Genomic DNA, 21,383 nt, shown 5'->3' with positions numbered 1-21,383 from the left:
AGCTATTCGCAAGTAACTGTTTCTGCATACAAATAATCTGCAAATTCAAGTGAACCATGGCCAGAATTGGCGCGGGTGGCAGGTTACGCCACCTTTGGCTGAAAAAAAAATGAACCTAAAAAAATCGGAACTAACTGAGTTACGCTGGTGCAAATTGATCAGGAAAACTGTGATTTTTTAACTTAAGCCAAAAAAAGCAGCCTGCACCAAAAAAACGGCACAAGTCACTGGGGAAAATTGAGCCCTAAGTGTTGCTCCCTGCCTGATACTCATCTCTAATGCTTTGTTAAAATTAGCTGGTTTGTTGTGGCTATTGACTGAAGTGATGGTTTTGCAACACCAAAATCACATTTTAATAGTTCTAAAAGATGCACTTCTAAAAAAGACTTTGTATAATGACTTGTTTATGAGTGCACAATAGAAGAGCTAGCCATCACCTTTTGCTGATTATGTTTAACTCATTCTCTGCTCCATATATACGTATCAGTATAGACCCAAATGCAGTTTTCCACACCAAAATCACGTGGAAATACTTGGAAGGCTGACACACACTACCATGGCTACCACGGTCGTGTCTGGTCTTCAACAGGATGCTTTGCAATAGTAGATGGCAAAGTGCCATTCAAACCTACAGACATTAAATCACCAAGCACAGCACTGCCAAGGGAAAGGCGGGATTCAAAGAGAAACCCAGAGAGTGATGGATGGGATTTGCAGAGAATGTTGATTCCGTATCAATACCACAGCTAGCAAAAAGTCTGGACAGAAGATCTTTCGGAATATTACTCCAGCAATGAAAGAATTGCAAATGACTGTATGAAAATCAGTCATGATAACATAGGAGCGATTAATAAGTTTTATATCTGTTATATGTGTAATACAGCACTTTAATGAATAGCTGTTCTAATTTGCCTAGGAACCAACAGTTAATTAATTAGTGTGGAGGACCAAGGAAATCTGCCAGAATCTGGCGTGCCAAGGAAATGTCTTGCAATGCCTGCAGAACAATAATAAATGTCTGTGCACTAACAGCCCCACGGAACTGATAAAAGATCCTAAACGATTTGTTGGCAATTGCTGCCTTTAGACTCCCTGTTGCCTGCCACCACCACTATATTCTTTGCATGAACTCATCGAGCTAAGATACCAATGAATGCAAATCGGCTCACTAATCCCCACGCTGTGAATCTGCAGAGCTTGCTTAAGAAAGGAAAGTTCTAGGAAACTTTCACAGCTATGCAGACTTATTCTGTAGATTAGGGTTTAGAAATTGATTCCGAATCGTTTATATTTGGGATAGATGGCTCCCAACAAAAAAAATAATCAGTACTGACAAGTGCAGATCATGTACTTCAATTAGAGTATTGATGAAACAGAAATAGTGTGTGAGTCAGAAGCACTGGGTCGTGGTTTTCCTCTGACCACTAACCCGGTGCTGATACATGGAATAACTGCACTGCTACTGCATTGACATCATTATCCTTTCTGCACAAACTTTTCAATTAATAAACTGTTAGCAAACTGGAGCCTAACAAGCAGAATAGGGAACTGCACAATCTTCTTCATGATTAAGATAGTGCAGTGCTCGAAGACGCAATCTATGCTATGTCTGGGCCAGAATTAATCACCTTCTTGTGGATATTGGGCACCAAATCCAGTAGGATTTTTAACAAATACCAAAGGAGGTGCATTGCTAATGTGAGCTTGCAACAGAAATGTTTCTAATCTTTCATATTCTGACAGGAATCCATAGCATCTCAGTGCTTACTTGTGAAGAATGGTACCCTTGCAATCACAGCAACAGCAGTGCACAGCAACAAGCATCACGTTGCTCAGAAAGCAACCCTACAGAAGGACAAAGGGTGAAAGGGGATTCACGCCCGACCCCGCCGTGAAGTGGGCGGCAAGCCCGAGTCTCACTCCAAATTGGGCCCGGGGCCTCATTTCCGCAATTCCGGTGAGCTGCAGGCGCCAATCAGGTGTCCCAATGCCACTCGCCGGTCGAGGACTACCCAATATCAGCTGGCCTGGACACCGAGCCGAACCGGCCCTGGGAGGGGGCGAGAGTGGGCTGGCAGAACTCTGACCCCCACTTGCTGGCTACGGATGAAGAAGGGTGAGCGAAATATGAGCTCCCCCACTCGATCCGGATTTCGAGAATTGTCAAATGAAGCAGATCAGTGCATCCAGGGACCTTCACCAGGATGGCACCACCCTCACCGGCCTCCAGAATTTCAAGCCAAATAACTGGAAACGTCCTCCTCGCCCTTTTGAAGATTGTAGGGAATTCATAGTCATCTGACCCAGAGGGAGGGAGTGTGCTGGCGGGGCCAGAATTGAGGGGTCCAGAAACTAGCACCACAAATTGAGGCTTGTGAGGATAGGTGGGAGTCCCTCATAACAGAAGTGCCCAACACTGTTGCCAACTTTAGAGGTCTGAGACAGGGAGAAGCTATGAACCAAAATGGGCAGTCAGCATCAGCTATCAATAAAAGAAGATAGTGAACCAAGGGTGGTTGGGAGTATGTCAATATTGGCAGGGGTCCCCAGGAGTGTGTCAATATTGGCAGGGGTCCCCAGGAGTGTGTCAATATTGGCAGGGGTCCCCAGGAGTGTGTCAATATCTGCAAGGGCTCCCAGTGTATGTGTCAATATCAACAGGGGTCCCAGGGAATGTGTCAATATCAACAGGGGTCCCTGGGAGTGTGTCAATATCTGCAGGGGTCCTAGGGAATGTGTCAATATCAACAGGAGTCCCTGGGAGTGTGTCAATATCTGTAGGGGTCCCTGGGAGTGTGTCAATATTTGTAGGGGGTTCCCAACATAGAAAATGTTGAAAAGTCTGCTCTCTCAGGTGGACATAAAAGATCCAATGGCACTATTTCAAAGAAGAGCAGGGGAGTTATCCCCGATGTCCTGGCCAATATTTATCCCTCAATCAACATAACAAAAACAGATTATCTGTTCATTATCACGATGCTGTTTGTGGGAGCTTGCTGTGCACAAATTGGCTGCCCCTTTTCCCACATTACAACAGTGACTACATGTCCAAAAAAGTACTTCTTTGGTTGTAAAGTGCTTTGAGACGTCTGGTGGTCAAGAGAGGCGCTATACAAATGCAAGTCTTTCTTTCTTTTGGAGGCAGTAGGCTCTGCTCTCCACAATACACATGAGTTGCAAAACATTATTAGGGCCCGAATTTCATCGGTATACCGCCGAAAAATACAAGTTTCGGCAAAAAACAGGTACAGACTGCCGACATACCGCCCAGCGGAAGAATCATGAGTGACATATCGCCGGGCCCACCCATGTAAAACCGCCCACATGCCGCTCAAAAGTGCAAGTTTCATGACACACCATTGGAACTGCATACCATCCTGGAGAAGATGCTTTTAAGTGGATCTTAAGTGGGCAGCATGGACACAGAGCTGACAGGTTTGTTTGATATTACACAGATTTTTATAGTTCTCCACAGTTTGATATATTTTTTTAATGGATTGTAGTATTTTCTAGTGTTAGCCAATAATATAAATGGTCCAATAAAGCCTTATTTACTTCTTTATTAATGAATTCTAATAAAACATTTTATTAGTCTCTCTCACCCCGCAATCTCACCCTCCCACCCCCCACAGCGACCTCCCCCTCCCCCCACAGCGATCTCTCCCCTCCCCCCACAGCGATCTCTCCCCTCCCCCCACAGCGATCTCTCCCCTCCCCCCCCACAGAGATCTCTTCCCCCCTCACAGCGATCTCTCCCCTCCCCCCACAGCGATCTCTCCTCCCCCCCCCACAGAGATCTCTTCCCCCCTCACAGCAATCTCCCCCTCCCACAGAGATCTCTTCCCCCCTCCCCCCACAGCGATCATCCCCCCCCCCCTCGCACAGAGATCTCTTTCCCCCCGCCCCCATAGCAATCTAAGGTCGGCAGTCTCTGGCCTCTCATCCGTGCCTCTCGTGGGGCGGAGCTTGACAGCTGCATGCACGTGCGCACAACTCTGGAACCAAAGACCCCCCCGAGTCGATCGACCTCTCTGCTGCACACCTCAGGCTGCACTCCTCTCCTGCTACCGCCGCGAAAAGCGAGATGAATCTCCCATCCACTCGGCCCCAGCAGTACCAGCTGGTAAAAAATCACGCACTGCCCAGGTACCGCCGAAAAATAGGCGGAATTTGGCTTTGGCCAAATTCAGGCCCTTAGAGGCCAGTGCTCAACTCCTAACCAATGACAAGCAGGACTCCAGAGCAGATAACAAAACAACAAATCTCAACGGGTAATTTCAATTCAATTGACTGATGACTGTCATTTTTGTTTTTTCAAACATTACAAATGTCACTGGAGTCTGGACACCTGTAGTGCCTTGCGTGCACAGCGTTCCAGTTTACTTGATGAGAGTGCCATGCAGAGTCTGCACAATTAACTCTGAATCGTCCTAAGGTACGGGTGTCAATTTTGTACTTGAAATGTAACAGAGCACTTAGAGACATTTGCTACATTGCTTTTTGGAAGCATGCAACTGGCCCATCAATTGAGATAACTTGGTGCTGTATATTGTGGTATATTCTCTACGACATCACAAACACACACTTTACAAAATGGCTTCAACGCTGGAACTTATCAGAAGACCTGATCTTTTTATTATATACATAAGCAATTGCATAACCACCATTGTCCACTAGGTGGAGCAGTAGTCCACTAGGTGGAACTATATTACAGACACCCTGGAAGGAATCAATCACCTACATTCTCCATTGACAAATACAATCCACACAGCTTGGTGTTGATGAAATAAAGCAGGGATAGAAGTGGGGAAAGTTTTAACTTCCTCAAAGTCTATATTCTCTAATTAAAAGTTTTTTCTTTAGTTTCACTTGTATTAACTGATGAACGTTCTTGAAACAATTACTGCTCTAACCTGATGTGGTGCCTCTAATCCTCTTTCCTGCTTTGCGGTTCCAAATGCATCCTGATTTGCAGTTACAGTATTCTTACTATGAGGATGACATTATATTAATATGCTAATGTTCGACAATTAACATTTACTAATTACTTCCTGAAGGCTCTATTGATTTCCCTGTTCAGGTCGGTTTACTTTGAGTAAAATCAATTCTTTCTATCCATGCTGAGAAGATTCATCGCGAAGATTATCGTCACATTTAGAACCTCTGTTATCTGCAGCACAATGCTGTCATATTAATGAGCATTTATGACTACCAAGCAGATTGGTGTCAGTATTACTGCCATTTAATTTCTTTGTTTATTCTATGGACATGGATTTAGCTTTTCACACTAACCTAGGTGTCTTTAGCACTGTCAAGCATCTATTAAACAGGTAAGCTCGAAGGAGTAAACCTTTGAGTATACATTATTTAATTCTGTTGCTCCATTTTCCACAAACATTATGGGTGTGAGACCCCATCCTTCCCCCATTACCAGGAGTGAAATATACCCTCTTTAGGATTTTAATTTGTATTAATTTACACCTGGTCTCCTCCTGTCCTGAAGGGGGTGCCGGATGCTGAAGCATCAGCAGGTTTGCGATGCTTTGCCCAAGTGGCCATTCGTCCACTATGAGCGTTGGCAGGCGATTCGACCTTGAGGGTGGGCATGGAGGCATCATAGTTGAACCTCATTCTATCTTTACCAGCCACCCAGACATGGACACTTTCCAGCAGATAAGAGTCAGCAGTTTTCCCTTCTTGGCCCAGTATATGTAAAGCACCTTCAACTAAGCAAAACATCTCAAGAGCTTCAGTGTTGGGCATCAGACCTGAGCACGAATAGGAAGGGGAGATTAGGGGAAATCACTGAAAGCACAGTGGGTGTTTGAAGGTGGGGGAGAGATGTAGCAAGGCAAAGTGATGTAGGGAGGCAGTTCAGTGTGTGTGGGCAAAATGGCTGAAGGGAAACACGTAGCAGACCAGAGCTGGAAATGTGGAGGATTTAAGGAAGTTATAAAGAGTGAAGCCATGGAGGGATTTGAAGACAATGGTGACGAATTTGGAATTAGAAACAAAGAAAGATTTTCATTAGTGTCAGCTTGGCTCAGTTGGTAGCACTCTAAATCTGAGTCAAACAGTCATGGGGTTTCAAGATCTACTCCTTCACTACTGAACCAACAACTAGCCCCAGACCAAACTGAGCTGGTCCAGGACAAGACAATGAGGGTCACTTTCACCTTCATTGCTTGGGCAGTAAGCTGGCGAGACGGATGGTGCACATGCTATAGAGCTCACCCACTTTCCATTCCCCGTAATGGGCGGGCCAGTTTACCAACCGATCAGTGAAAGTGAAAATTAGGGAAATTCAGGAACAATTTAGAGCAGGTTGAAATTTGTGACTCATAAGCTTATTTGGAAGAGAGGTGCTGACAGCACTGGCATTGTGCTGACATTAGCATGCATGACCTGTGCTCGTGACAAGCACATGTGACACAGACGTATCAGTGCACAGTAACTGTATGTTACCATGGTTCAAGACCAGGTTACAAATCTATATGCGATGCCGACACTATTGGTTCATCGCCTCACGGACTACCAGTGGACTGAAAGAAATATTGCAAGAATGATGCATGCACTCCATTGTTTGCGTTGAGCCAAGCATGGAGTAGAAGTAAAAAATTATGATGCTTGCTGGGTGGGTGGTCTTTTCACTTTTGGACCAACATCATCATGTGGCGTTTGGAGCTGCCATCATGCTCGGGAATGTGGGGTAATGGTTGTCTGGGACACTCATTGTAGAATTGTCTTTTTAAAATACAGAATGCATGTTTACATTTAGTTATTTAGAAACCATTAGATACAAGGATAAATCTCACAAGTTTGACTCTGAGAGCCCAGTCTTAGATTGTGCTTCATCTCCCGAGTATTGCCTCAACAGCACGGATTGGACAATAGGTCAGATCAAGTCAATTCGTTATGGACAACAGCTACTTTAATGATTTAATTACTGCTGATATTGATCTCCACTGTAATCAACAAAGTGGTGACATAAATTATTTAGCTAATTTTACATGATACACTTTCAGCACATCTGCACCCTGTTCAGGCCTGACTGAGTTTCAAGGCGTTTATTGCACAGATAAACTGGGTTTATTTTGTAATGCTCCATCATTTATATGTATTCCTGTTGCCTGCATACCCGGAAGTGTGTTAAAAATGCTTCTGCTTTTTTTTTTAAGAGGAGATGTTCAGGCATTTTTCAGCATCTTGCCAGGCAAGAGCGAACAACACCCCACCCCAACAGACGACAATCAGGGTGACCCTGTCCACGACCCATGACCATCGGGTACCCGCTTGTTCTTCCACAGTTATCTGATCCAACCCCCTCATAGACAGTGCCTACCAAGCATGTTCATCCTTGGCAGAACACTCAATGCACGCGTGTAAGGTATCAATGTACAAAGTACTGTGTGATCACAATGTAAACGGTCTGAATCCGACATGTAAAACCAAATTCATTGAGAAATGTGTGAGGGGAGAAGTGGTCTTACCGATGAGATTTTCTGCTTTCTCTGTGCTCTGAGCCTGTGGCTGTATTGTGTCAATGGCAGTGGTGGGGGCAACATAGAAGGGGGTTTCATTAATCTTCTCTCTCCCAGTTTTCTCTGATGCTCTGTCAAGAAACAAGAAGACAAATAATATAAAAACATGATTTGTTGATTCTGCAATCTGCCAGTCAAATTACAATTTTTCGTTGCTGATGAGGCCAAAAAAAACCTACTTGCCCAAACCCTGAAAATCCCCCCTCAATCCCGACTGCAGTCCAGGCTTTCACCAATGCTTTACTCTTGTGTGAATGGCTCAAGGATGGTTTACATAGACAGACTCCATCTCTTCAGAGCTCACACTTGCATCTTTCGTTTTCTGCTGCACTCAGTTAGTGCGGTCCAGGTCTAACAATTGATCATGACTGCAGTAAGTTGCTTACTGAAGAACAGGCAGGATGTTCACTATGTCGTGGATTCAAGTCCCACTTCAGAGACTTGAGCACAAAATCTAAGCTGACAATTCACGGCAGTACTGAGCGAATGCTGCACTGTCGGAGGTGTCATCCTTCAAATAAGACGTTAAACTGAGGCCCTGTCTGTCCTCTCAGGTGGATGTAAACGATCCCGTGGCACTATTTGAAGAAAGGCATGGAAGTTCTCTCCAGTGTCCCGGCCAATATTTATCCTTTAACCAACATCACCAAAGCAGATTGTCTGGTCATTATCACATTGCTGTTTGTGGGAGCTTGCTGTGCGCAAATTGGCTGTGCGTATTCTACATTACAACAGTGACCACACTTCAAAAAGTACTTAATTGGCATTACACACAACTCAGATGACTGTTTAAAAGTGTCCGCAGTTCTCGCAACAACTCTTGAAAAGAAACAAGTGCAGCTTCCACATCTTTATAACCAGTCCCACCGGCAATGGTGCGAACACCAGAAGATCCAAGAGCCAATTTCTTTGACAATGTCAGGCAGCCAAAATGTGGACAGTCTTAACACCTTAGCTGAGCTTCAAACTTCCTTTCCAAGACTCGCTATTTCCATTGGTAAATTCGACCATCGCTGCTCTCCCCTCCCTCCAGTCGCCCCTCACCCCCGCCCCCCCAATGTGCCTTCATCACCTCTATGCTTGACTTATTCAATACCAGGTTCCACATATAACAGCCTGCTTACTTTAACGCCCACTAAAAAGAGGAAGTTACATTTCTGTGTTGTACCAGGAGAGATGCAAGTAATAAATCCCAAACTGAGTTCTCAAGCTGTGAGTCAGAGAAAGTGCAGCCGTTTCAGTTGCCAATCAAGCACTTGCAGTCTAGTTCAGACCCTGGTTACCAACACTTTTAAAAGACACAAATAATTACACAGGCAAGATCCAGTCACCAGATGAAACTTGTGTTTTTCTCGTGCCCTATCCTGCCGTCAGAGAGTTACAGCTGGCACTTGGTGTGGGGCCGTTAGCTTGGTGTGTCCCATTATTTGACTTTCCGCACTTGCTGCTCATCAGTAAGCAGCGGAGGGACGTATGTGTGACTTAACACCGGCAAAGTTTGAAAGTTTTACCCTAAATTCAAAGTGCTTAAGTACATCTACCCACAGCAGACTGCATAAGCAGGAACTCTGGCTAAAGACTTAACAGAGCGCTGGCTCTGACTTGCCAAAAAAAAAACAAGTAAAAACTCTTATCTTACAAGCCAGTGAACAAAACCACAAAATGGCCACTGAAAGTGGGCGAAAGCTACCAGTGATCACTGCTACCTTATTTAAATATAGCCCTATTGTGCAGAGCCATAGAGGCTTTCTGCTCCACTCTTAGCTGAGCACATCAGCAACAAATTGACAGCACTAATTTGCACTTGTATTTGAGGGCTCAAGGGGGTAGGAGAAATACACTTCAAAATGCTCAGTGTGAAGCAATTTCAGTGTAACTCACATGAGCTACAATTCACAGTTAAGGACTGATGATATGACTGACATCACAAATCACAAATTCCGCACACACACACACATGAGCGATGCCCGTTAGAATAGAATTAAAGACAAGGGCTTTTCACTCAGATTAAGTTTGATTGCCAGCTGTACCTCCTTCAGCAGGTCTGCGATATCGGCCCATAGTACCACCAACTGCTTCCCTCCGCTGAATACAGACCCGCAGCAACAGCTCACAGCAGGTTTCTCGATGGAAAGTTCATTACAGCAGAGTACGGAGCTGAGGCGCCCAATCCGCAGGCTGCCAGCTGCTCACTGGCCCACGCCACTGCCCAGAGAGGCTATTTGTTTTACACAGGACTTTAAAATGACAAAGTGATGCTGAATTGATTTAGTCAGATGCAGCTTAGAATGAAGCTATCACGGGTTGCACCAGCCCACAGATACAATGAAGCTGCAGTAATTTCTGATATGGAGCAGTCAATTCATTCCAACACAGAGCGGGATGGCGGAATTTTAGGTTTCATTCATTAGCTGAAAACAATGATTCCACAATTCTGAAAATAAACTCTCTTTTTGTAAGCATCACAGTGATTTATTTCTACCACGTCCTTTGTTATGGCTAAATTCATATTTAACATTCAGACAGCAACAAGACTGGTTAAGCATTCACAATGAAAGAAATGCAAATTTACATCTGTGACCTGTAAAACACCAGTCTTACAAAGTGATAACTCCTGGCTCAGTGTGTAAATGCACTGTGTGATAACTCCTGGCTCAGTGTGTAAATGCACTGTGTGATAACTCCTGGCTCAGTGTGTAAATGCACTGTGGGATAACTCCTGGCTAAATGTGTAAATGCACTCTGTGATAACTCCTGGCTTGATGTGTAAATGCACTCTGTGATAACTCCTGGCTCAGTGTGTAAATGCACTCTGATAACTACTGGCCCAATGTGTAAATGCACTCTAATAACTCCTGATTCAGTGTGTAAATACACTGTGTGATAACTCCTGGCTCAGTGTGTAAATACACTGTGTGATAACTCCTGGCTCAGTGTGTAAATGCACTGTGGGATAACTCCTGGCTCAGTGTGTAAATGCACTGTGGGATAACTCCTGGCTCAGTGTGTAAATGCAATGTGGGATAACTCCTGGCTCAGTATGTAAATACACTGTGTGATAACTCCTGGCTCGATGTGTAAATGCACTGTGTGATAACTCCTGGCTAAGTGTGTAAATGCACTCTGTGATAACTCCTGGCTCAGTGTGTAAATGCACTGTGGGATAACTCCTGGCTCAGTGTGTAAATGCACTGTGGGATAACTCCTGACTCAGTGTGTAAATACATTGTGTGATAACTCCTGGCTCGATGTGTAAATTCACTGTGTGATAACTCCTGGCTAAGTGTGTAAGTGCATTCTGATAACTCCTGGCTCAGTGTGTAAATACACTGTGTGATAACTCCTGGCTCAGTGTGTAAATACACTGTGTGATAACTCCTGGCTCAGTGTGTAAATACACTCTGTGATAACTCCTGGCTCGATGTGTAAATGCACTGTGTGATAACTCCTGGCTAAGTGTGTAAATGCACTCTGTGATAACTCCTGGCTCAGTGTGTAAATGCACTGTGGGATAACTCCTGGCTCAGTGTGTAAATGCACTGTGGGATAACTCCTGACTCAGTGTGTAAATACACTGTGTGATAACTCCTGGCTCGATGTGTAAATTCACTGTGTGATAACTCCTGGCTAAGTGTGTAAGTGCATTCTGATAACTCCTGGCTCAGTGTGTAAATACACTGTGTGATAACTCCTGGCTCAGTGTGTAAATACACTGTGTGATAACTCCTGGCTCAGTGTGTAAATACACTCTGTGATAACTCCTGGCTAAGTGTGTAAGTGCATTCTGATAACTCCTGGCTCAGTGTGTAAATACACTGTGTGATAACTCCTGGCTCAGTGTGTAAATACACTGTGTGATAACTCCTGGCTCGATGTGTAAATGCACTGTGTGATAACTCCTGGCTAAGTGTGTAAATGCACTCTGTGATAACTCCTGGCTCAGTGTGTAAATGCACTGTGGGATAACTCCTGGCTCAGTGTGTAAATGCACTGTAGGATAACTCCTGGCTCAGTGTGTAAATACACTGTGTGATAACTCCTGGCTCGATGTGTAAATTCACTGTGTGATAACTCCTGGCTAAGTGTGTAAATGCACTGTGGGATAACTCCTGGCTCAGTGTGTAAATACACTGTGTGATAACTCCTGGCTCAGTGTGTAAATACACTCTGTGATAACTCCTGGCTAAGTGTGTAAGTGCATTCTGATAACTCCTGGCTCAGTGTGTAAATGCACTCTGATAATTTGTGGCTCTGTGTGTAAATACACTGTATGATAACTCCTGGCTCGGTGTGTAAATACACTCTGTGATAACTCCTGTCTCAGTGTGTAAATACACTCTGTAATAACTCCTGTCTCAGTGTGTAAATACACTGTGTGATAACTCCTGGCTCAGTGTGTAAATGCACTTTGTGATGACTCCTGGCTCGGCGTGTAAATACACTCTGTGATAACTCCTGTCTCAGTGTGTAAATACACTGTGTGATAACTCTTGGCTCAGTGTGTAAATACACTCTGTGATAACTCCTGGCTCAGTGTGTAAATGCAATCTGTGATAACTCCTAGCTCGGTGTGTTATTGCACTCTCTGGTAAGTCACTTTTTTGTAAACAAATGAGTGAAAGACATTGTGAACAGGATAGCCCTTTACTTTACACTGCTCAGTCCTGCTGCTGCCTTATTGGGTTCAATGCCCAAATGCCTAGTATTTGACGATACCTGAGCGGGTGTCGATTTGTTCACTCACTCCCCCACCTCTACCTTTGATGACTTTGCCTCTGCAAAACCATAACTCTTTCCCATCCTGGTCGTTCCCCGTGGTGTGCCCCCCCCCCCTATCTTTGCCCCCCCAAGTCCAAGGGGTGCAGACTTGAGCGTATCTAGTGCACAATAGGTTTAGTCGCCAATCACTAGATCTGGCTGGACCACCCATGACTCCAGGATTCTTAAACCCCTCTCTCCTGCCCCCTCCACCCTCACCTCCAACAATAAGTGCGAGGAGTTCATGGACTGTTTTGTCATGAAGATTATCTGTGTAGCTGCCTCTTCAGCTTCTCTCTTTCTCCCTCCCTCCCTTGACCACCAAATCTAACCTCCCTCCAGGCTCTCCCTAGCCTGAGTATCTCTCTACTTTCTCTTCCATCTCCTCTCATGCCTTCTCTAAGCTCTTTTCTTCATGGGACACATCTCCTGCTCCCCTGACTCCATTCCCACTAAACTATTGATCACCCAAATACCATTTCTTGCTCCCATGTTAGCTGACATTAATGGCTTCCTCCTCGGATACTGTCCACCTCCTTCTAAACTGCCGCCTTTACCATCATCCTCAAATAACCTAGCTCCACGCTTCTGTCCGCCGCCCCATCTCTGAACTCCTTTTCCTCTCCAAAGTCCCGGAATGCGTTCTCACCTCCCAAATCAGTGCCCATGTTTCCTGCAATTCTGTTTAAATCTCTCCAATGAAGTTTTCACCCCTACCAGAGTTCTGAAGCAGCTCTAACCAAAGCCACACATTACATCCTCTGTGGTTGTGACCTTGGTGCCTTATTCTTCCTCATCCTCCTTGAACTATCTACAACCATTGACACAACCGACCACAGCCTGCTCCAACACATTCTCTTCCATTGTCCAGCTCAGCGGGACTGCTCTTACCAGGTTCCACTTACCTATCCAAATATAACCACAGCATCTCTGGCTTCCCTTTTCCCTCTGCGCCGTTACCACTGGAGTCACCCAAGGAGAGCTGCTTAGCCTCCCTCTGTGGACATGGGGTCAGCTTCCACACGTATGCTAAGGACACCAATCTACTTCTCCACCACCTGGTTTGACTTCTTAAATGCCTCGGTGTTGTCAGACATCCAGTCTTAGATGAGATGCAATTTCCTCCAGTTAAACATTGGTAAGACTGAAAACATTGGCCTAGAAATTGGCCTCCTTAGCGCCTCCCGTTATCACCTCCGGGGGGCGATAGCGGGATGTTAACCACTTACCGACCGGGCGCGGTGAGATGATCGACTTCCGCTAAATTCGGCGGCAGGTTTGTGGCGGTGGTAGGATGTTGTGCCCCGATCTCCTGCGCCCGGAGATCGTGACATCATCGGTGTGTGCATCGCCCCGGTAGTGTCCCGGTTCCGCCCCCTGCACTATCGTCGGGTGAAAACACCGGCAGTTGCCGGAGGCATTGATCGGGAGGCCGGGCGCTTCGGGGACACAACTTAAAGGCGAGGTGGCCAAGGTAAGTAAACAAATGTCCAAACTCGTGTTTCTCCTTTTTACAGCTTTATCTTTGGCCGCGATCGATCAGCCCAGCACTCTGCCTAGTTACAAATGCTATGCAACCACAAGGAAATTGGTCCCATGCAGAAGCTCAACCTTTGGCTGCTCACTCTCCCATTCCTTTTGTATTTTCCCAGTGATTTCTCAGCAATATACCATTTGGGACTCTGGATCGCATCGACAAAATAAACTATTTACCCCTCAGACTATAGAATCGGCCACATCACCACTTGTTTATTCTAACTATGTGTACTGTTTCTCCCATAGGTTCCCCCCCCACCCCCAGGCAATGACCATGTCCAACAAGCGAGAGACTAACCACCTCCCCTTGAGAATACTTGACTTTAAAAAAAAATGCAGCACAATATATCCCATTCATTTTTAAAAGTGAATTTTGTCTCAATGTCTCCCAACAATTGCCTGTGGAGGTCGGTCTGTGTGCCCAATTCATAACGCTCCCAAATGCTCAAACCGGCCTCAGTGATTTAGAACTCCACTTCCTTCCTAAAGCGCAGATCCCGAATTTTTTCAAAGTTGAAAAGCACTAGCGCCTGGCGCTAATTTTTCAACTTTTAAAAGTAAGCACTCCCAAATGGGGCACTCCCAAGTTTCTCCCCCATTGTCTTTGGCCTCTGGCACTAATCGAGAACCTCGCCACTGATTCCTCCCGCTCCCTGGCCATTGTTTCAGGTTGAACTAGACTGTTTCTATTCGATGCTGAACAGGCCTTGACTGTGGCTGTGCAGACTCTGGATGCCAACATGTCTGCCGCCTGAAATAGGATATCAGATACCTTAGCCTTGGCCTTCCAGCACGTCACTGATCTGCACCAAAGTGTTCTCCAGCACAGTGGGAGGAGTGAAGTGCGGCTTACCGATGAGAAGGATGAGGGCGAAAGGGGACATGGAAGTAGAAACTCCTCTCAAAACACTTCCACTTCTCACCCGGTGACCCCCACTCAGCCAGTACCCAACATGCTGCCTTGACTTCCGATAGCCGGGTCTGATCCTGCACAGGTGCACAGGTACAGGTGGAGCAGTCAATGGCGGGGCCCTCACAGGCTCCAATATCCAAAGGGTGTTGCCAAGAACATCTCAGCAATCAGAGCAGGGCTCTGTAAAGGAAGAGTAAAGCTTTGTAATTGCACTCGGGTATGCACATGGGCGTATGAGAAAATGTCATGTTGCGAAGTTTCTGTTCTTTAGTAGACTCAGCTAAATTTTATTATTTTGCACCACATACCCATCTTGCCCATTCTTGGGTGCTTGAACATAAGAACATAAGAACATAAGAACATAAGAACATAAGAATTAGGAACAGGAGTAGGCCATCTAGCCCCTCGAGCCTGCTCCGCCATTCAACAAGGTCATGGCTGATCTGGCCGTGGACTCAGCTCCACTTACCCGTCTGCTCCCCGTAACCCCCGTTGATAGTGTAATGTATTTGCTTCACGGGTTCTTTGCTTAAAAATTCATAGCAACACATTGCTATTAAGAACTAATTGGTTTATTAGCAAAGGTTTAACAATCACACTACACATTACAGTTCATCCACCAGGCTCACAACCTCATCCCTCATCCTGGAACTCCGAACCCAACTGGCTGGGGTTTTATTAAGTCTTGTGAACATCACGTGACTGGCTAAGCCACTCCCAACTGAACAGCTCAACAAACCTGTGAGCATCCTCACAGGTACATACATTACAGATGGTAAGTGGCCTTTTAACTTGCTTTATGATGACTAGGATGACATGAATTGACGGGGACTAATGGGGGGATGTGCAAGGGGTGGTTGGTTGTTTGCAGGACGGCTTTGTGTCAGTGTCAGTGATGTGGATGAGAAGAGTTGCCGGTGCATGTGTTTCTGACATGGATCCACTTGTGCAACATGAGTGAACCGTGCTTTAATAAGGGCAACCCTGGCATCCCGGGCAGCAATGTATGCAGCTGGGGGTGCATTGCCCTCATCACCTTCCGCCTCCTCGTCTTCCTCCACCTTGGAATCAGCCACAGAGGATCTGAGCTCTACGTCTTGTTCTTCCTGCGGGCCCACACCTCACTACTGCGAAATGCTGTGCAGACCACAGCCTACCATGAACATTCTGGAGACCCAGGCTGGTGCATACTGAAGGGCGGCTTCAGACCTGTCCAGGCACCTGAAGCTCAACTTCAGCGTGCCGATGGTCTGTTCAATCACACATGTGGCATTCATTGCAGCACTGTTGGGCTTCATTGGGTTTCTGACAGGTGTCATCAGCCAAGTTCGAAGTGGGTATCCCTTGTCTCCCAGCAGCCACCCCTTAACTATACTTCTAGGCCCAATGACGACAAGGAGTTTGGACTGCCGCAGGATGACAGCATTTTGGCAGCTGTCCGGGAATCCGCGCAGACCTGCAGAAATATGTGTGGTTGCACACCAGCTTCACATTGCTGGAGTGGGAGCCCTTGTGGTTGACAAAATTCCTGGTTGTTCTGCAGGTGCCTGGATTGCCACGTGTGTGCAGTTGATGACACCCTGCACCTGTGGGAAGCCAGCTAGAGATGCAAAACCGAGCGACCGCTCATTCTGACTGGCATCATTGCAGGCAAAGTTCACAAAATTGCCGGCCCTGGCAAACAAGCCATCAGTCACCTGTCTTATGTATCTGTGGGGCACCGTCTGGGAAATCCTGGATATGTCTCCGGCAGAGCCCTGGATGGAGGCAAAAAAAGTTGAGGGCAGTGGGTGGCTTTGAAAGCTAATGGTAACACATGGCCACCAAGTCCAGCAGGTAGCAGGTCTTCTTCTCGGAGGCTGAAGATTTCTGCCACCACCTGACGCGACAACCTCAGCCTCCTGAGACACTGCTGTTCAGACATGTCAAGGAAACTCAGTTTCTGCCTGTACCACAGGTAAGGCCTCCTGTGAGCGCCACCCCTCTGCTGCTGCCCTCTCTGCTCCTCCCCCTCCTCTCCTCCCTCTCTGCTTCTCCCCCCTCTGCTACTCTCTCTCTGCTCCTCCCCTCCACTCCACCCCCCTCCGCTCCTCCCGCTCCGCTTCTCCCCCCTCTGCTGCTCTCTCTCTGCTCCTCCCCCCCTCCGCTACTCTCTCTCTGCTCCTCCCCCCCTCCGCTACTCTCTCTCTGCTTCTCCCCGCTCCGCTACTCTATTTCTGCTTCTCCCCCCTCCTCTCCTCCCTCTCTGCTTCTCCCCCCTCTGCTACTCTCTCTCTGCTCCTCCCCTCCACTCCTCCCCCCTCCGCTCCTCCCGCTCCGCTTCTCCCCCCTCTGCTGCTGCCCTCTCTGCTCCTCCCCCCTCCTCTCCTCCCTCTCTGCTTCTCCCCCCTCCGCTACTCTCTCTCTGCTCCTCCCCTCCACTCCTTCCCCCTCCACTCCTCCCGCTCCGCTTCTCCCCCCTCTGCTGCTCTCTGTTCCTCCCCCTACCCCCTCCATCGTCCCCTCTCCGCTCCTCCCCTAAGCTCCTTCCCCTCCCCCCTCTGTCCTCTGCTCTTCCCCCTCCCCCATCCCCTCTCTGCTCCTCCCCCTTCCACTCCTCCCCTCTCCGCTTCTCCCCCCCTCCGCTCCCCCCCTCCCCTCAGCTCCCCTCCGCTCCTCCCCCCTCCGCTCTTCCCCTCCACTCCTCCCCCTTCCATTCCTCACCCCCTCTGCTCCTCCCCTCTCCGCTCCTTTCCCCCTCTGCTCCTCTTCCCCTCCCCTCTTCTCTCCCTCCCTTCCCCCTCCCCTCCTCTCCCCGTCTGCTCCCCTCCCCTCCACCGCTGCCCTCTCTGTTCCTCGTCTCTCTGCTGTCCAGCTGCAGGTCTCCCAAGAAGAAGCTGTTGCTCATGCTGCTGATGGTCATATTGTTCCTTATTCGAGCTCCAATCTGAGGCAGCCAAAGCACCTCCCATCCTGGATGTGATTCAGAAAACCTCCAAAGTGTAGAAATAAACTCTCAGCAAAAGAGCTCTTTCCCGCTGGCAGGTAAGAAAGCAGCTGTAAGTACTGAGTATTTATTGAAGTATGAGTTTTAATCAGCCCCCTCAGTGCCGGTGTGTTCACACCTTGCTTTCACTGGCGAGTTTCAGGAAGTGCGGGAAACCCGTGGATGCGACGTTGAATTTTAAAGTGTGTTGAAACATCGCTCCAATTGAGCGATTCGCATATGTTATGTGGCGAGAGGTGTCGCACAGGCAGCCTGACACGCTCGAGTTAAACGTCACAGTTGGCGGATTGGAGTCGGATTCCCGATGTGCTCGCATTTTTGCCGGTTTTAACCGTCCCCACCGGCTCAGCCCCCCACCCCCCCCACTCCCAGCACCCAAAGCCACACGCTCCTTCGGGTTAAAATTCCTCCCATTGCCTTCAGGAAAAGGAATGGGTAATGGGGGGGAAATGAGGGTAACAGATATTACAGGTCCTTTTGATTCGGTGTAAGCATTTTCTTCGTTTCCTAACTGTAAAAGTGACAAAAAGTGAAGGTGGAAGTGAGTTGCAAGGGGAGAGAAGCGGAGATTGTCGTGCAGTGTTCCTAGGCTGGGGTGCCTTCTGGAAAGTGCCCACCGGGGGGCAGGAGTTCTCTCGTCTGTAAACCCTCCTCCAAGCTCACCGTTCTCCCGTCAGCCTTAGAAAGAGACTAAACACCGACTGTAAAAAAGCAAAATATCGCTGACAAATGGTCATTGGCCTGCCACGTTAACTCTGTTTCTCTCTGCACAGATGCTGCCGGACCTGCCGATTGTTTCCAGCATTTTCTGTTTTAATGTTTGAATACAAACTGTGCTTGACAACAACAACAGCGACTTGTATTTTTATCTTCTCTCAGGCAGTCCCTCGGAGTCGAGGATGACTTGCTTTCACACTAAGATGGGTTCTAAGATGACTGATGGGAACGATGTGGGATCTACAGTCTCTGTCACAGGTGGGGCAGACAGTGGTCGGAGGGACGGGTGGGTGCTGTGCTTGATTTGAAACTCGAAGTGCCTGGTGCCTTCTCGCATGCTCCTCCTCCACTTTGAGCGGTCTTGGGCCAGGGATTCCCAAGAGTCGGTGGGGATGTTACATGTTTTCAAGGAAGCTTTGAGGGCGTCCTTGAAGCATTTTCTCTGCCCTCCTGGGACTCGCCTGCCGTGACAGAGCTCGGAGCAGAGTCTTTGTAATTTTTAACGTAGTACAACGACCCAAAACACTTCACAGGTGGGCTATGACAAAATGTTTGACACCGAGCCACATAAGGAGAAAGTAGGGCAGGTGACCAAAAGCTTGGTCAAAGAGGTAGGTTAAGGAGCATCTTAAAGGAGGAAAGAGAGATAGAGAGGCGGAGAGATTTAGGCAGGGAGTTCCAGAGCTTGGGACCTAGGCAACAGAAGGCACGGCCACCAATGGTTGAGTGATTATAATCAGGGATGCTCAAGAGGACAGAATTAGAGGAGTGCAGAGATTTCGAGGGGTTGTGAGGCTGAAGAAGATTACAAAGATAGGGAGGGCGAGGCCAAGACTAACAAAAATAAAGAAGTCAATTTTGAAACTGCCGTCAATAGTTAATGTTCCATCTATCCAGTCCTCCTGGAATTGGAATGTTTCCTACAGTTTCTTTGATATGTTTGAAACAGTAAGTGTAATTATGGTCGTACACATTACATTTTTTCAAACATTAACGATCGTGTGAATACAAAGCAGTAAAGCCCCTGGTGCTTCAGCAGGATTACCACGTATTCAGTTTTGAGTACTTGCAGCCAACCTGTGCCCTGGTCTCAGTAAATCCACAGAAGTTACAACACGAAACAGGCCATTCGGCCCAACTAGTCCATGTCAGCGTTAACACTCCACACGAGCGCACAGTCCAAGGGGCCGAAATTGCTCACCGCCTGAAACGAGTCGCACCTAGCATTTTCGATGTGTTCCGGCCGCCCCACCATTGAAATTCAGCACTGTGCTTTTTTTTTGGAGCGGGGTGGAAGTGGCCTCATCATCGGGATGGAAGTGGGGGCGGGGCAGTTTGACCGACAACGCAAGACATCAGCACCGTGCTGGTAACATCATCGCGCTGGCGTGTCGCAGTGTCCCTCCCCATCAGTTAAAGGGGAGGGTCACTGCAAACTCTGCCAGCCACTTTAATGGCAAACACTAGGCCACCATGGAGGGTTTCGGCCGGGCCAGCGGCCTGGCACCCAAGAGGGGGTGCCAGGCTGTTTCTGTTGGCGGCCCAGCTGAACCCTCAGCCATAATTGTCGGCCCGACCTGGAAATCGGCTGACAAAAAAAAAATAACATGGCGTCGCCGGCAGTGCCACCTCCCCTTTAAGGGCAGCCGCACCACCAAGCCACAGAGAGTATTGGAAAGTGCATGAATGTGGATGATGAAGTGTGGGGGGTGGGGCGAGGGTGGGGGCGGGTGAGGACAAAACCTGTAGTCAAAACATTCTGCCGACACTAGACGTCTGTGTTGACATGTGAAGAATGGCCGTTTGGGAGTGGTACCAGAGGCCTACACCACCGGGGACACCAGCTTTATGTATTCGCTGTAACTCAGGAAATGTAAAAAGCATGCAGTAGGGCAGGCATCTCCCGGGATCCCCGAGAGCTCTGACAAATAGATTTGCAACCTTGTCCATTATCTAGAGGACTGCTCGGAATGATTTAATCCAAAGGCCGCTCGTGGCAGCACTGGTGCCAGCAGCAGCTCGCTTACACTGCAGCCATCTAATGCAAACCCACCAGGGGAAGGTAACAGTGCACTTCAGCTGAGTGAAATGGCAAGCGCAAGTCAATATTACTGGCAGTAATATTCATCAGCTGACCTCTAACACACACAACTCTTACAGGTGTTGGTCTTTATTTTTGGGAAAAAAAAGTTTTCAATGTAGACAGCTTTCATGGCACAATGATAATGTTCTCATAGAAAATTGTCAGCTATCTTTATTCACCTGGCAGCACTCAATTAAAATGTCCAAAGGATTCCCTCACAAAGCACTGGACAACTTATCTGTATCTCTGTAATCTCCTCCAGCCCTACAACCCTCCGACATCTCTGTGCTCCTCCAATTCTGGTCTCTTGAGCATCGCTCCGCTATCGGTGGCCATGCCTTCAGTTGCCTCGACCCTCAGCTCTGGAAACCCCTCCTCAAGCCTCTCCACCTCTCTCCTCCTTTAAGACGCTCCTTAAAACACACGTCTTTGGCCAAGCTTTTAGTTACCTGTCCTAATATCTCCTTATGTGGCTCGGGTGTCAAATGTCTGATTACGCTCCTGTGAATGAAGCGCCTTGGGACGTTTTACTACGTTAAAGGCGCTACAAAAATACAAGTTGTTGCTGTTGTAAATGAATATCATCATCATAGGTGGTCCCTCGCATCGAGGATGACTTGCTTCCAACGCCAAAAAGGGATGAGTTCACAGGTGTTTCAATGAAGGACCTAATATTCCAGGTCCTGAACTACATGTTGAAGGGTGGAAGATGCCCGTGTGTGGATTTTTTTAATGTGTGGTGATCGTTGCACAACAGCCACCACACGGACTTGACAGAGCTAGGTCTTGGTCCAGTGGCAAGGGTTAACCAAGACGACTGGAGACCAGCTCTGCTGCACGGACCTAGTG

At 47.5% G+C, this 21,383-nt stretch overlaps 1 protein-coding gene across 1 annotated transcript in view; it reads right to left on the bottom strand.

Moving 5' to 3' along the window:
• Window positions 1-21,383, bottom strand: part of nhsa (Nance-Horan syndrome a (congenital cataracts and dental anomalies)) — a 470,910-nt gene that overhangs the window by 50,862 nt on the left and 398,665 nt on the right. Inside the window, exon 3 of the mRNA XM_070893952.1 lies at window positions 7,491-7,612. Within this exon, the coding sequence (XP_070750053.1) occupies window positions 7,491-7,612 (122 nt within the window). The remainder of the gene's footprint in view (window positions 1-7,490; window positions 7,613-21,383) is intronic.

Source organism: Pristiophorus japonicus, chromosome 11 (genome assembly GCF_044704955.1).
Source record: "Pristiophorus japonicus isolate sPriJap1 chromosome 11, sPriJap1.hap1, whole genome shotgun sequence".
In the NCBI taxonomy this organism is placed as follows: domain Eukaryota; kingdom Metazoa; phylum Chordata; class Chondrichthyes; family Pristiophoridae; genus Pristiophorus; species Pristiophorus japonicus.
This window is presented reverse-complemented; position numbering and strand designations above follow the sequence as displayed.